At 32.4% G+C, this 12886-nt stretch overlaps 1 protein-coding gene and 1 long non-coding RNA gene across 8 annotated transcripts; one reads left to right on the plus strand and one right to left on the minus strand.

Annotated features, from left to right (window-relative positions):
- The first annotated feature begins 5547 nt into the window (after positions 1-5547).
- LOC114382105 lies at positions 5548-7146 on the plus strand. The gene is made up of 2 exons (XR_003660180.1): positions 5548-6098; positions 6652-7146. It is a non-coding gene; the product is annotated as an uncharacterized LOC114382105 (long non-coding RNA).
- Positions 7147-8173: 1027 nt separating this feature from the next.
- On the minus strand, positions 8174-12478 carry LOC114380913. Of its 7 annotated transcripts, none has more exons than XM_028340041.1 (8): positions 12313-12468; positions 11392-11510; positions 11155-11237; positions 10858-10979; positions 10073-10237; positions 9576-9666; positions 8625-8821; positions 8174-8478 (listed from the first exon to the last, which is right to left on the minus strand). In XM_028340041.1, the coding sequence occupies exons 1-8, from the start codon at positions 12326-12328 to the stop codon at positions 8471-8473; spliced, it is 801 nt and encodes a 266-aa protein (XP_028195842.1). In that variant the 5' UTR covers positions 12329-12468; the 3' UTR covers positions 8174-8470. The 7 variants fall into 7 exon arrangements, with proteins under 7 accessions (XP_028195842.1, XP_028195843.1, XP_028195840.1 ...); XM_028340042.1 differs by having other exon boundaries at positions 8620-8821; XM_028340039.1 differs by having other exon boundaries at positions 8625-8830.
- Positions 12479-12886: the final 408 nt, after the last annotated feature.

Genomic DNA, 12886 nt, shown 5'->3' on the forward strand with positions numbered 1-12886 from the left:
CTTGAAATTTTTGTGTGTTTTTTTCTTTTTCTCTCTCATTCTTTTATAAGTGGAGAACAATTTGGTTTTCACACAACCTTTGCGCTAAGCATGCTTGCGAGTTTGGCAGTATTCGCACTCGGCGCGTGTCTCGCGCTAAACACGCATTCACTTTACATAATTATCCATACTTTATGACGCTTGTGCATCGCATTGAGCACCTAAGATGCGCTAAGCGAACAATTTTAGATCTTCAATTTGTTTTTTGGATTTTACTTTGTTTTTCTGTGTCAATTATTCACCAAGTATCATAAATTCATCAACTTCAAATATTTTTTTCACAAAAACTTAAATGATGTTAAAATTTCAATTATTTACACAAAAAAGAAAAAATAAGAGAGAAAAATTATTAATTCCTATATAATTTAATCTCAAAATATACTTATACAAAACAATTATCAATAGGTTGAATCGAATTTTATGCATGAATTAATATTGTATGAAAATAAACTATTAATCTAACTTAAAATTCCATACTAGGAGTATTTTATTCTCAATATATATGTTAATTTTAGTTTAATTGATTCATATAGTGAGAAAATATTGTAATGTCATATCATGTAATCAATCCCTATAGATAAATTCAACATATATATTTTATCTAAGATTATTAGTACCTAGATTTTACATTGAATATTTAATGTATTCAAATTGAGTTGGATAAGTAACAAAAAATTATTTTTAAATTTTTCATACGGTTACATTTTCAGCAACGCTACACATAATAGCTTATGAGAAACGCATTATTCAAAGTCCAAAAAGCCATGAAGGTTCACAGTAAATAATTAAAGATGGCAAAATGTCCATATTGCAGAAAAAGCTGAATTCTTCTTTACATTAAAATAACTTTTACTCCCTCGATATTTTTAGAAAATAATGACATAGTATTATTTTTACAAACATTAAAAATAGTAAACTCTTAAATTAAAAAATATGATCACAAATTAAATTTACAATTTTCAACATAATTCTTATTCACGTAATTTGACCTCTATCGATCTAATGAACAATTCAACATATATATGAATATTATAAAGATGTAATGTCAATTCGAAGGTAAAGCCTATCGGGCTATTTGCTTCCCAGTGCCGTGCCTATTCCCCTCCCAACGACCAAAATTCGAGGGGTGACAGATGAAATTTCCTAGTAGTATGGAGCAAGACTTCTTTTACGATTTCAAAGTGACATGACAGTTTAAATCCTGTATTTTTCTTAGGAGATGATGTGCGTTGAATTTGATGAATACAACCCAACAACAAGAAAATCAATATATATATATATATATACTTATTTTTTTTATCTCTTTTATTTATTTTAAAAAATTCGTCTCTTTATTTTTATCATATTGTTTGTTTTTCTTTTCACTCTTTCACTCCATATTTTTCATTTGGGGGTTAAGTTGATTATATTGTTCAAAGAAAAATTGATAACTAAAAAAGTTATTTATTTATTTTAGTGAAAAATATGGCAACTATGTAAAACTATTGAAATCAATATAGCAAACAAGTTTCAATATAAAAACTGGCATGCACTAACCACCAATCCTACTTTCCACCCACTTATAAATTCTATTACAGAACTTCAGAATCACTACAGATGTCTGAAAACTATTACAGGAAAGTGGCCAAAACGAAAGCAATTTTTTGTTGTTTTTTCTGTTCACTTGTAATATGGGTGCACGTACTTTTCAGTGTAGTAATTATTTTGTCGTGGGTAATATATGATATTAGGTTGCTGTGTAGAAAAAGTGGCATGAGAATATTTATGGCAATGGTCTCAAAAGATTCTATAAAGATGATCCGCATGCATGAGTGGAGAAAGATACAAAATTGATGTCATCATAATTAATTACCAACGATTGGATAGAAAACCTCAAAAATGGAATAAAAAGAGCAATTGGTGTTGCCCTTGCTAGCTATTTTGTTTGCTTGAGTTTCATTTCATATGCTTAAGCTATGCCAGGCTTCAGTTAGTGAAGAACCCATGTGAACATATCAAACATTTTCAAAATCAAAAAGATCGAGGGCGCGTTCACATTAACGACATAATAACAATATTCCAAAAAGTAAATATAATGGTGGATTTGCAGTACAAGACTCTGGACCACGCTACATATACAAGACATATAGATAGGATTCCTCATGAAAAATATGGTGGATGACAGTAAGTTGCAAGCAAATTGATTTTCCAAGACTCACTGCTAGATTTTCCAATTAATACAAGGCTTCGTATGTCAAACTGGTCCATTTTTCACGTGATTATGATTATGTTTTTTTTTTTTGAAAGATCACAAGTATTTTCTGTTATAAATAATCTTGTTTAAATTAGATAAAATTATTATATGTGACAATTTATTTTCTAAGTATTAAATTAACACGTGCATATCCAATTAATACAAACTTAAGATTAATAATTAAGCTAATTTTTTTGTCAGTTGATATGAGCTTGGTGGTTGATTAATTATTATGTTTTCTATATATACTATATGTTGTTAAACTTAGTTGAAACCTATCCTATTTTTTTCTGTCTCTTGCAATATTGAAGTTAATGAAATGATATAACTTGCATATCTTAGAAAGCTTCCGTGAGGATGGTGGTTGGGGATTATGATTCTCTACAATTAATTATGAGACCGAGATAACATTGATTATGAAAGATCGAGCTCCAGGTCTGTCGATCACCATAGAAGTTGATTATGATTTTGGCTACAAAGGAACTATATGTGATCAATCTTTATCGAGGCAGATGGTAGAATTAATATGTGAGATGAGATAACTAGATTTTCCTTTCAAAAGAGTATCTTAAATCCTGTTGCAGAGATATGGTAAATCCATTGACATGTTTTCATATTTGATATATATCTTATACTTTTACGAGAATCGACTAATAACAAATAAATTTTATTTAGAAAAAACATAGTATTTTCATTCTTTAAATTTTATAAAAAAAATTCTTCTATTTTTTTTTAATTCTTTTTTATATTCTTAACTTTTAAACATCCAATAAACTAATTATTTTCATTAATTTCATCTAACTCCGTTAACAACTATATACGTATGTTATCTTTTTATTTGGTTTTATGTCATTTCATTTTTGTCTTCTAATTTTGTAAATATTCTGCAAGACGTTGTTTTCATTGTCTTCTTTATTTTCCTATCCATTCAAAAGAATTTCGATCTTATATAAGAATGGGTTAAACATAGAGGTTGAGACAATGATCCACATCCATTGAGTTATTTTGCATTATTTAAAAATAACACTAACTTTCTTTTCTTCAATCAATTCAACTCATGGAAAACTCATGTTACCCTTGCACATAAACTTTTTATTTTTATTTCTTATCGACAAATATTACTTATTTGTATTATTAATTTTTATTAGTAAGAGATTTGAACCAGTGATATTTTCTCCCTTTCTTTTTCTCTTTTCAATTAAACCAACATTATATCTCCACTTACATAATAAATTGATATACCTAAAGTGAAAATGTTAAAACTATTAGTTAGAAAAGTAAAATTTGTACTCTTCCAAAACCAAATCTCCTTGTCATTTATTTCTAAAACCGTTTTCTAACCACTCTTTATAGCAAATCAACAATAAAGGCAACTCATTAAACTTCTAGAAATTATTTATCGAAATACCTATAAATTATTTACTTGTAAGAGTTTTAGGTCAGTAACAAAATTCAAACGCGTTTGAATTGTCTTATGTGACATTTTTATCATGTGAAATTTTAGTCTTTAATCTAAAGAGAGGGAAAATTTAAGTAATAAAAAAAGAAAGACATAAGAGGATTCAAGTGAAAATGTCACATGCGATAATCTATTCCTAATTCGAACACGTCCTTTATGATTATGAATCCGATGTTTGGCTAGCAAGGATTTGCTATGGATCATTCCAAGACCCAACAGTGACCTACTTACTGGGTCTTGTACTTGTTGCAGGCACAGTGGCATATCAATTTGCCACTATCAACCATCAGAATTCAGAACATGCCAAACTGAACTGCTGATGCCACAAAAACATATTAATTGGCATTGGCACCACTTGACACCAGACTTCTTATACTACATGTGCCTTGTTTTTCAGTTACTGCAATCATATTATATACCCAGTCAAAATTCCTTTTGCCTACTTCAGTAAGCGAAATTTCTTTTTAACATATAGGTACCATTTTTGGCCCGTGAATCTTATTTTAAATATCACAATTGAATTAGTAATAGTGTATATACTCTCTCTCTCTCTTGTGAGAATTAGTAATAGTATACATTAAATAACAGAGAGAAGCTTTTTCGAATGATGAAAATTCCTAAAAAGCCTTCGACTGTAGAATTTAATTTTTATGCATAAAATGGTAATTAATTAAAATTTATGTTAGATATAATTTTTTAAATAATTATCATAAAATTAAACAAATAAACTTACCATACAAGACATTTTTTATTGGTTTGACAGTGTAATTTTTTTTTCACACTTTTAATGGATGCAATATTTACTACTCGTAGGACTAAATACCAATTAACATTCATGTATTTTTTTTTTCTTTTTCTTTTCCTGTTCGTATGTTGAACATGCCCCGTGTCAAGCAGCTTATACGTTAAGATATACATATTTTTCACTTAGTTGAGTTAATTTTTTTCCACATAAATATATTTTTTTAATCAAGTTTTAAAGAGTACTCCATTTCTTATGATTAAATAAAAATTAGTACAAACGAAAGAATGCTGAAATAGTATAAAAAAATTGGAAGATGGAGATATATCCCGTAACCAGTAATAACTACGGGTCAGCTTCAAAACAGGCCCAGCCTAAATAATAATTATGGGCTACTTATTGGGCCTTTCATATAGTTGGTGGCCTAACTGGGCTACGTTTTTGTAAAGGCAATACAACAAAAAATTCGGACTGGGAATGTGTCTGTGAAAAGGCTTTTACGCTTGCACCCCCTATATGGCTTCCTCAAACCCCCCCAAAAGACCAGAATGGACACAAATACTGCTGCACTGCCACTGACCCACTCCCCTCCCACATAGCCTCCATCAGCAAACGCCTCCTCTGATGACTGCAGTGGCGATGCCAAATGCGACTAGGACTTCATGCTACACCACTTTGTTGAGGTCTCATTGATTTTTTATAACAACCCTATTCTAGAAAGACCTTTCCCGGCCTATTTGGAAGACACTAATATTTTTTTACAATTCTCAAAAGGACTTTCTAGAAGTATGTTTGCATAATTCTGGAAAGGCTTCTCCAGAAGTATAAAAAAAAATTAGTAACTCCTGGACAAGCTTTTCTGAAATAGGGTTGTGTTCTACATCTCTATTTCGTCTTCATCTTTGACTCCATCTGCACCTTCTTCCCTACATTAGAGTTGGATGCTTGGGTTGTTGGCTGCAGGGGTAGTTTTGTCTGTTTGGGTGTTTTTGGAGGTGCAGCAAGTAAGAGGCTTCTGAAAAGTTGAGTAGTGAAGTAGTAGAGAGGTTTTATGCGATTCCATTCCATATGATAGAGGGAGTAATTATTATGCCATGGCGCTTCAACCAATTCCATTGAATTGTTCTTCTTCCACACCGTGTGGCTCTTCTTCCTTCCCAACCCCAAGGCCACGCCACTATCAAATTCAGACTTTCTTGTTCGAACCAGACATCGCAACTTGACACTCCACAACGAGTGAAGGTAGCGAACAGGCCAAGCTTCCTTCATCAAATTCAAGATAAAATGGTCAAAGGCTAGATTCTGATTCAGAGGACAATGAAGATGTCAGAGGTAAAGCGTTGCAACACAACTCTAGTGGTTCTGTTCGTGAAGAAAGAAAGGGAGTGGCGAGTGAGGTTTCTTCGAATGAAGCAGAAAGAGTGAATGGGGAGATAACAAAGAGAAGAAGCAATACGGAGTTGCGGAGGCTGAGGATGATGGAGATATTCGATGTTGGAGTGAAGGGCATCACGCAGGAATTAGTAGCTTCAGTTCACCAAAAGTGGAGGGATAGTGAAGTTGCCAAATTCAAGTTTGGTATTCCTCTTTCTGCTCACATGAAAAAGGCTCATCAAATTCTACAGGTATCTCTATCTCTCTCCCTTCATTGTTCATTCCCATCCTTATCTTTATCTATGCTTCACTTGACTTCAAAGATGGAAGGAAATGCACCCTTCATTTTCAATCTAGTGTAGTACTGTCTTCTTGCCACACGTGAAATTACGAGTACGACTCTTTAAATAGGTCACTCATTCATTCAACCATTAGTAAAAACTGTGTTCCTCTTGTTTATGTCTTGTCTTTTATCCAATACTACTTTTGAACTGCTAGTGATTTTTTATTCTCGATGCTGTGTTCGTGCTTGATCAGAGTAAAATTAGAGGCATAGTGTTGTATCGGGGAATGACCTACAAGCTTCCCTGCGTAGAAAATTATAAGAAAGTGAATCATGCTAAGGAGAATGCTGTGGATCATATATGCAAGAATATTTTTGTTATATTCTCTATGACCATTGCTTTTAAAACTGTTATATTGTCCCATACATTACATGTTCATTCGTCATTATTTTGGTGGACCACTTTTATAAGTAATTTATTTTGTAACACTTTTATGTACTGTTTGATTAATGTCTTCTAGATGGTTCTATCTTGCACCTTCTACATTGGATTCCTCTCCCAATTACTCCTTTTGCACAACCGCTTCCACACAAACTCACGAAGATGGAGGGGTGCCATGGCGAGCAGTAGATCTAATTGCTGGTGGAACACACGACGGATCTAGTTGACGGCAAGACTCATGAAGGTGGAGTGACACTGCTTCCACATAGACTAGTGAAAGCGGAGGGGCACCGCGCCTGCAACAGATTTGGTTGACATCAAGTCTCACAAAGGTGGAAGGGCATCGCGTGCAGTAGATCTGGTTGTCAACAGCATGCGCGATGGATTTGGTTGACAACAAACCCTTCATCACAGTCACTTACATCTCTAACAACAATAACCTCATTAGAAAATCCCTTAGATGAAACTACATCCATTTACAAAAAAGAGATGGATCAGATCTGATTGTTTTCTAACTTCTCAAATTTATTTGAATGTTTCATTTGAATATTAATTGATTTTGTTCTTATGATTATGATTGCCTCTGTGAAAATTAAAAAAGAAATTAATTTGAAGGTGTTCAAAGTATGAAGCACGATTGAGAAACAATATTTGTTTATGGCCAAATTGAAGTATTAAACTATTTAAGTGATGTGATGTAAAACAAAAATCATTTGAAGCTTAGATTGGATGATTGCAACAAGGCAAGACTTGAATCAACAAAAAAAAAAATGTTTTTCTAAGTCTGATATTTTTATTTGCATACGTGTAGTTACAGTAAATGAAATGTTATATTTTATTAAAAAAATTAGAGGATGGGGTTGGAAATAGGAGGTTGGAGGTTGTAGGTTGTAGGTTGATGGAGAAGACTATGGTAGTAATTAAGGGAGAAAAAATATAATATGAAAGATGTATCATAATAATGTGGATTAAGATTAATCTAACGGGTAATATTAGTAATACATTTGGATTAAGGTGGTTCATGTTATCTGCGCCTATGTTCATATTGCACAAAATAAATTCTTTTGGGTCGAAGGTTATGATATTTTGACTTCGATCATTAGCTATTAATCACTTCAGATAGGACTCCATATTTTATGTTTTTTGCATTATTCTCTTCCGGTAGAACTGTAGAAGTATGGAGATATTCCAACTTAAATAGTAATTTGAGTCTAAATCTTGATATTAGTTACAGTAGATATTTGGAGAAAGCTTTGCTGCTCAATACTCTATCTCTTATAGAAGATACACGTAAATTAAACTAAAAAAAATATTTGATGACATGGATGACCCCTATTTTATTTTAAATATAATATTTAACCATGATGATTAAGATTATCTCACTCTCACATAATACATTCCTCATATATACAGACAGCCAAACATCAATAATTGCATTTACACTTTATCCTTTTGTTGAGGAGAATTTCTTATCATGGTTTAAAAAAAAAAAAAAAAACAGATTCAGTTCTTAACCTTTTCATCCATTTTACTAATCGCTTCTTATCTCTACTTGTTTATCTTCTTATCTTTCTTACTATAAAACTTCCTATATACATAAATTAGTAAAGCAATACTTTAATATAATAAAGAAAAATATCATGACTAATTACGACCGTAGGAGTAGGATCATTCTACAAAGTCCATCCACTAAACAAACGCTAATGTTTTCATTCTTTAAAAACGTAGGACACAACTAGGAGGCACCAAGTCCCCAACCTTATTTATCATATGATATAGATATTGCAGCCACAAAGCACAAATGGTTCTCTCTAATAAAATCAAAGACGACTCTCTCCAGCACGAGCAAAGTTCTCTAAGGTACCAAGTTGCAATATTGCATCATGAAGCAGATTCCATCAAGGACCTACAGAAAGCAAGTTTGTTACGAGTAGAACTTTCGAAATTAAATTGACTCAAAGCAGCAAAATTGACTATCACCATATATTTTTAGAGGCTAATAATTTTGAAAAATATAAAATGTTAACATGCAGGCCAAGTTAGATACCTAACTAGCATTAAGCTTGTCCAGTTTCAATGTTTCCTTTATAAAATTCAGCACAACTGACGCTAACTCAGCTTGATGATCAGTATATACATGATCAGCTCCCTCTATGATGTGCAACTTGTGATTAGGTAGGATCTTGGCTAACTCATGCGCAGCTACAACCGGGATTTGGATGTCTGCACTACCATGAACTGTAAAGAACCTGTCATATCTTATACACCCATTCATTATGGAAATTTCATAACTTCATTAATAAAAACCTTTGATTTCCCCCCAACAAATTAGCATAACTAAAGTTGTAGTTCTTTAAATCCATTCCAAATTACTAGTCCATACTCCATATATTCATAGACATACCATCTTGCATTTTGGAACATCAATTTACATATAATGATTATCTACTACACAAATTGGTGGGTGATGAGGTGTTATCATCTAAACATGTCATGTCAGCAACTACTTTGAGAACGTGACTGACATATTAAAATGTATGACTTGCCATGAGTAAATGGTGATAGAAATCATTTTCAAAACTTTTAAAATGTATAACTAAAACCAACAAAAAAAATACAAGGATTAGAACAAAAATTCGTTGTATTTCATCCTCACGAAAAAGTATTTCATCATTTTTCATATTTACTTAAGCGTTAACTTACAAAAAATCTTTAGGTCTTCATTTCAAATCAATTTTTTTAACATGATCATAATAAGGATTGTATTTTATTTAAAAATTTGGCAGAAGCAAGTTCTTCAAGGAAAAACACTTAAAAAGTTAAGTCACATGCTTAACTAAAAAAGATATTAGATTATAAATGGAAAATGTCATCTGATATATACCATGCCCAAAACACCCTCACCCTTTTACGGATTCCTGTGTGTAGATCATTATAATGAAACTCTGTAATGAAGATGAAAAGGATGAAGAGAGAGGAACTATCAGACAATTTTTCCCTCACCTGCATTTTTTGTCAATATGCAGGCATTCTTCAAGCATAATTATGTTTAACCGATCCGTCAAACTTTCCTCAGTTACACGATAATTAATACCTACAAAAGTAGATGTCATATGATGTCCTCAAGAACAGAAGACAACTGGTGATATTAATTTTTCTTTTTTGGATGCATAGTTATTTCGCATTCAAACGAAGAGTTATAGCAAACAAGATGGTAAGACAGATGCAGTTGGAGCATTGCATCAAAGAATGGAGACCAGAAAAAAGAGCTCCAGTTGGTTTGAAAAAAGAAAGAAGTTTAGGACCTTTAGCAAAAGTGTATAGGAAAACAAATCAAGGAAAGACTCTGGACTTGCTCATTTCAGCAAATGCAACAAATAACAAATTCAAAGTAGAGAAACATGTATATGGAGCACAGATTTCTCAAAAGCATCTTGTAAAAACATGCTTCTCCACCAATTTAAGCATTTTAAGACATGGCTGATTAAGTGGCTGGTTACCTGACTCTGCCTTAAACTCAATAAAACCTTCCTTCCTGAGTCTTTCCAGAAAATCTTTTCCAAAGCGATTTTCAAGACCCACCTTCAAATCATGGCAGCCAGATAGGTTGACAATGGTTTTAATATCATGATATTTTGAAGCATAAAGAAGTGCTGCATTAGCTCCTGCACCAATATACAAACTCTTCTGAACAATTTCAACATACATATCAACTTTCTAATTCATGTAGTGACAAAATTCTTTTACTTGTCCTTTATGTGCTTGAATCCATGCTTCTCTTTCTATAATGAAATGGATAGGCCAGGTTTTCAATTCGGTAGTTGAAATTCTGTATTAGGGATAAGAAGTTATTAGGCAGTTATTTTGTACATATTTCAGATTAGGCAATTACATGTTATGGTGTGACAGTTATAGTCAGATTGTTATTTCTAATGCTTTGAGGGAGGAAACTTCATGTTAGGGCGAAACCCTGTGTTTGTTGATGCTTGTACTCAAATTTAGCCTCAAAACCAGATTATTTCTATTATTATTCAGAATTTAGTGTGTTTATGCCTTGAGTCTGTTAGGATCCAATTGCAATGTATGGGACACGAGTTCCACACAATCCAACTACAATAGCTAGCTTCTGTGGTTTCTGCCTTGCAGCTAAATCATTGTTGACCAGAATTACTTATAATCTGTTATCATTAGAAAAAAATAAAATAAAAATTGATGATACAAATCAATTGCCTAAATGTATGAATTACATATGCATGTTTATGAATGTAATACTTATACAACAAACCTTTACTGTGCCCAACAATTGCAATAACTGTGCGGTTTGCTTCTTGAAAGTGTTGAGCTACAGCATGTATATCATCAGCTTCCCTCCAGAAGCCACCAATTTCAAATGAACCTTCACTTTCCCTAGAAGGAAAACTCAACAGCTAAATCAAAATGAAACAGTTAAACAGCAATACTAGTAGTCAGGATTAGATAGCAGAAGTTTCATAGAACATGGCATAAATGGCATATATTTTGAAGGCCAAGATTACAAACATAAATATGCTCACGGTTTTGATCTATAATACAATAAATTTACCCATTTCCAGTGAAGTCAAAGCGGAAAGAACTGATTCCTGCATTCTCTAGAGCAGCAGCAAGATTGGTCATGATAAAGTTTTCCTGGAGATAGGAAAAATTAATTAAACACTGAGAGTGACTGAATCAAGGTATTTATATGTATATGCTATATGGAATCAGATGTCATGAATTTCTAATTACATTTGCATAACAATTAAAAATATTGGTTCATAATTTATAAAACAGGAAAAGTAACCTTGGAAGCTCGACCCCCATGGCATAGGAGAACAATCTCTTTGGTTCCAGATTCATGTAATATCCCCACTAATTTATAGCCATACTTGTTAGGTATTATGAATTTCTGCTGCTGAAATGCTGAGAAAGTAATTCAACAGTTTTAAGTCAATTTCTTTGAAATTGAGTGAATATTCAATATGCTACTCAGGTTAACAAAGTGATTCATTTCAAATACCACAATAAATGTTCTTGAAAAACTCGGCATCATTGTACTATACTTTTCATATGCCACTTTGGACACTTCAATTGCATGTTATATCTATTGGGATAGAAAATACGATTATAAATCATGGAATGTGAAAGCATGTTTCCAAGGACAGCAGACTGCCACAGTGAAGTGAACAAGGGAGAAGTCTATTCTTGACAATGAACATAAAATAAATTTGGTTTATATGGTATACAGTAGATGCAAATGTTGACAAATTAAAAAGAAAAATCAGATGTAGAATTAGAAGCTTCACAGTATGCAAGATTCGGCAACAATCGAATTGATGGGCTCACTTGCCTAGCAATTCGGGTAAGATTGTGTGATTTTTCCAACATCTTACAGCTAATTTGCTTGCATGCACTGTGTTTTGTTTTTAACTATGTAAAGAAGAGTGCTTGTTTCCAACATCTTAAAAGCTAATTTGCTTGCATTCACTGTGTTTCCTTTTTAAATATGTAAAGAAGAGTGCTTGAAGAGTTAAAAGACAACCCACAAACTTTCAACATAAACTCTGGAACTGCTATCTTAAGTGCACACAATCTAATCTGAATCACCTCTCCAGTGTCAAAATAAAAACATAGAACCTATTAGCAACTTAAAAGCATACAGACAACAAAGGTTAAGTGAAGTCAGAACATCAAGCTTGTATCGAACATAAAGCAAATAACTCACATGCGTTTTGTGCCATCCTCAAGTTCTGGAAAAAGGGGCTTGCGGAACCTTCAGTGAATTTGAGTTTACTGTGCCACAAAAGGCTCCTTTTGATAATTCAGCCTTCGACCGTGTCAGGTAATGTCATAAGGGACAAATTATTGTCCAACGGAATGGTCCCAATTTTTTTATATACATATATCATATATGGTCCCAATTAATCTCTGCATAAGATTTAGTTTCTTGTAAATTAAAGATCTTAACTGTATATCATGTAGAGCTTATTATTATTATTATTATTATTATTATTATTATTTGAAGTGTATTACAAATATGGATATGTAATAAATTTTCCCATCATAGGGAAACCTTTTATTATTTGGCGCCTGACGAGTTAGTTTTTTGGTTTTGTCTCTTGATTACTTTTAGATAATACTACTTAGTAGTAAAAAAAACAACACTTATAAGGAGCTATGTGTTTTTCTTTTTTTGTGACAAGCTCTGTTGAAAATTGAAATCAAGAAGTATAAGTTTGTGGTGGAGGGCTATTCAATGGATTTTGTGACAACATTAAATATGTAATTTGCAGCAATAT

The sequence above is a fragment of the Glycine soja genome, chromosome 13 (assembly GCF_004193775.1).
Source record: "Glycine soja cultivar W05 chromosome 13, ASM419377v2, whole genome shotgun sequence".
NCBI classification, from domain to species: domain Eukaryota; kingdom Viridiplantae; phylum Streptophyta; class Magnoliopsida; order Fabales; family Fabaceae; genus Glycine; species Glycine soja.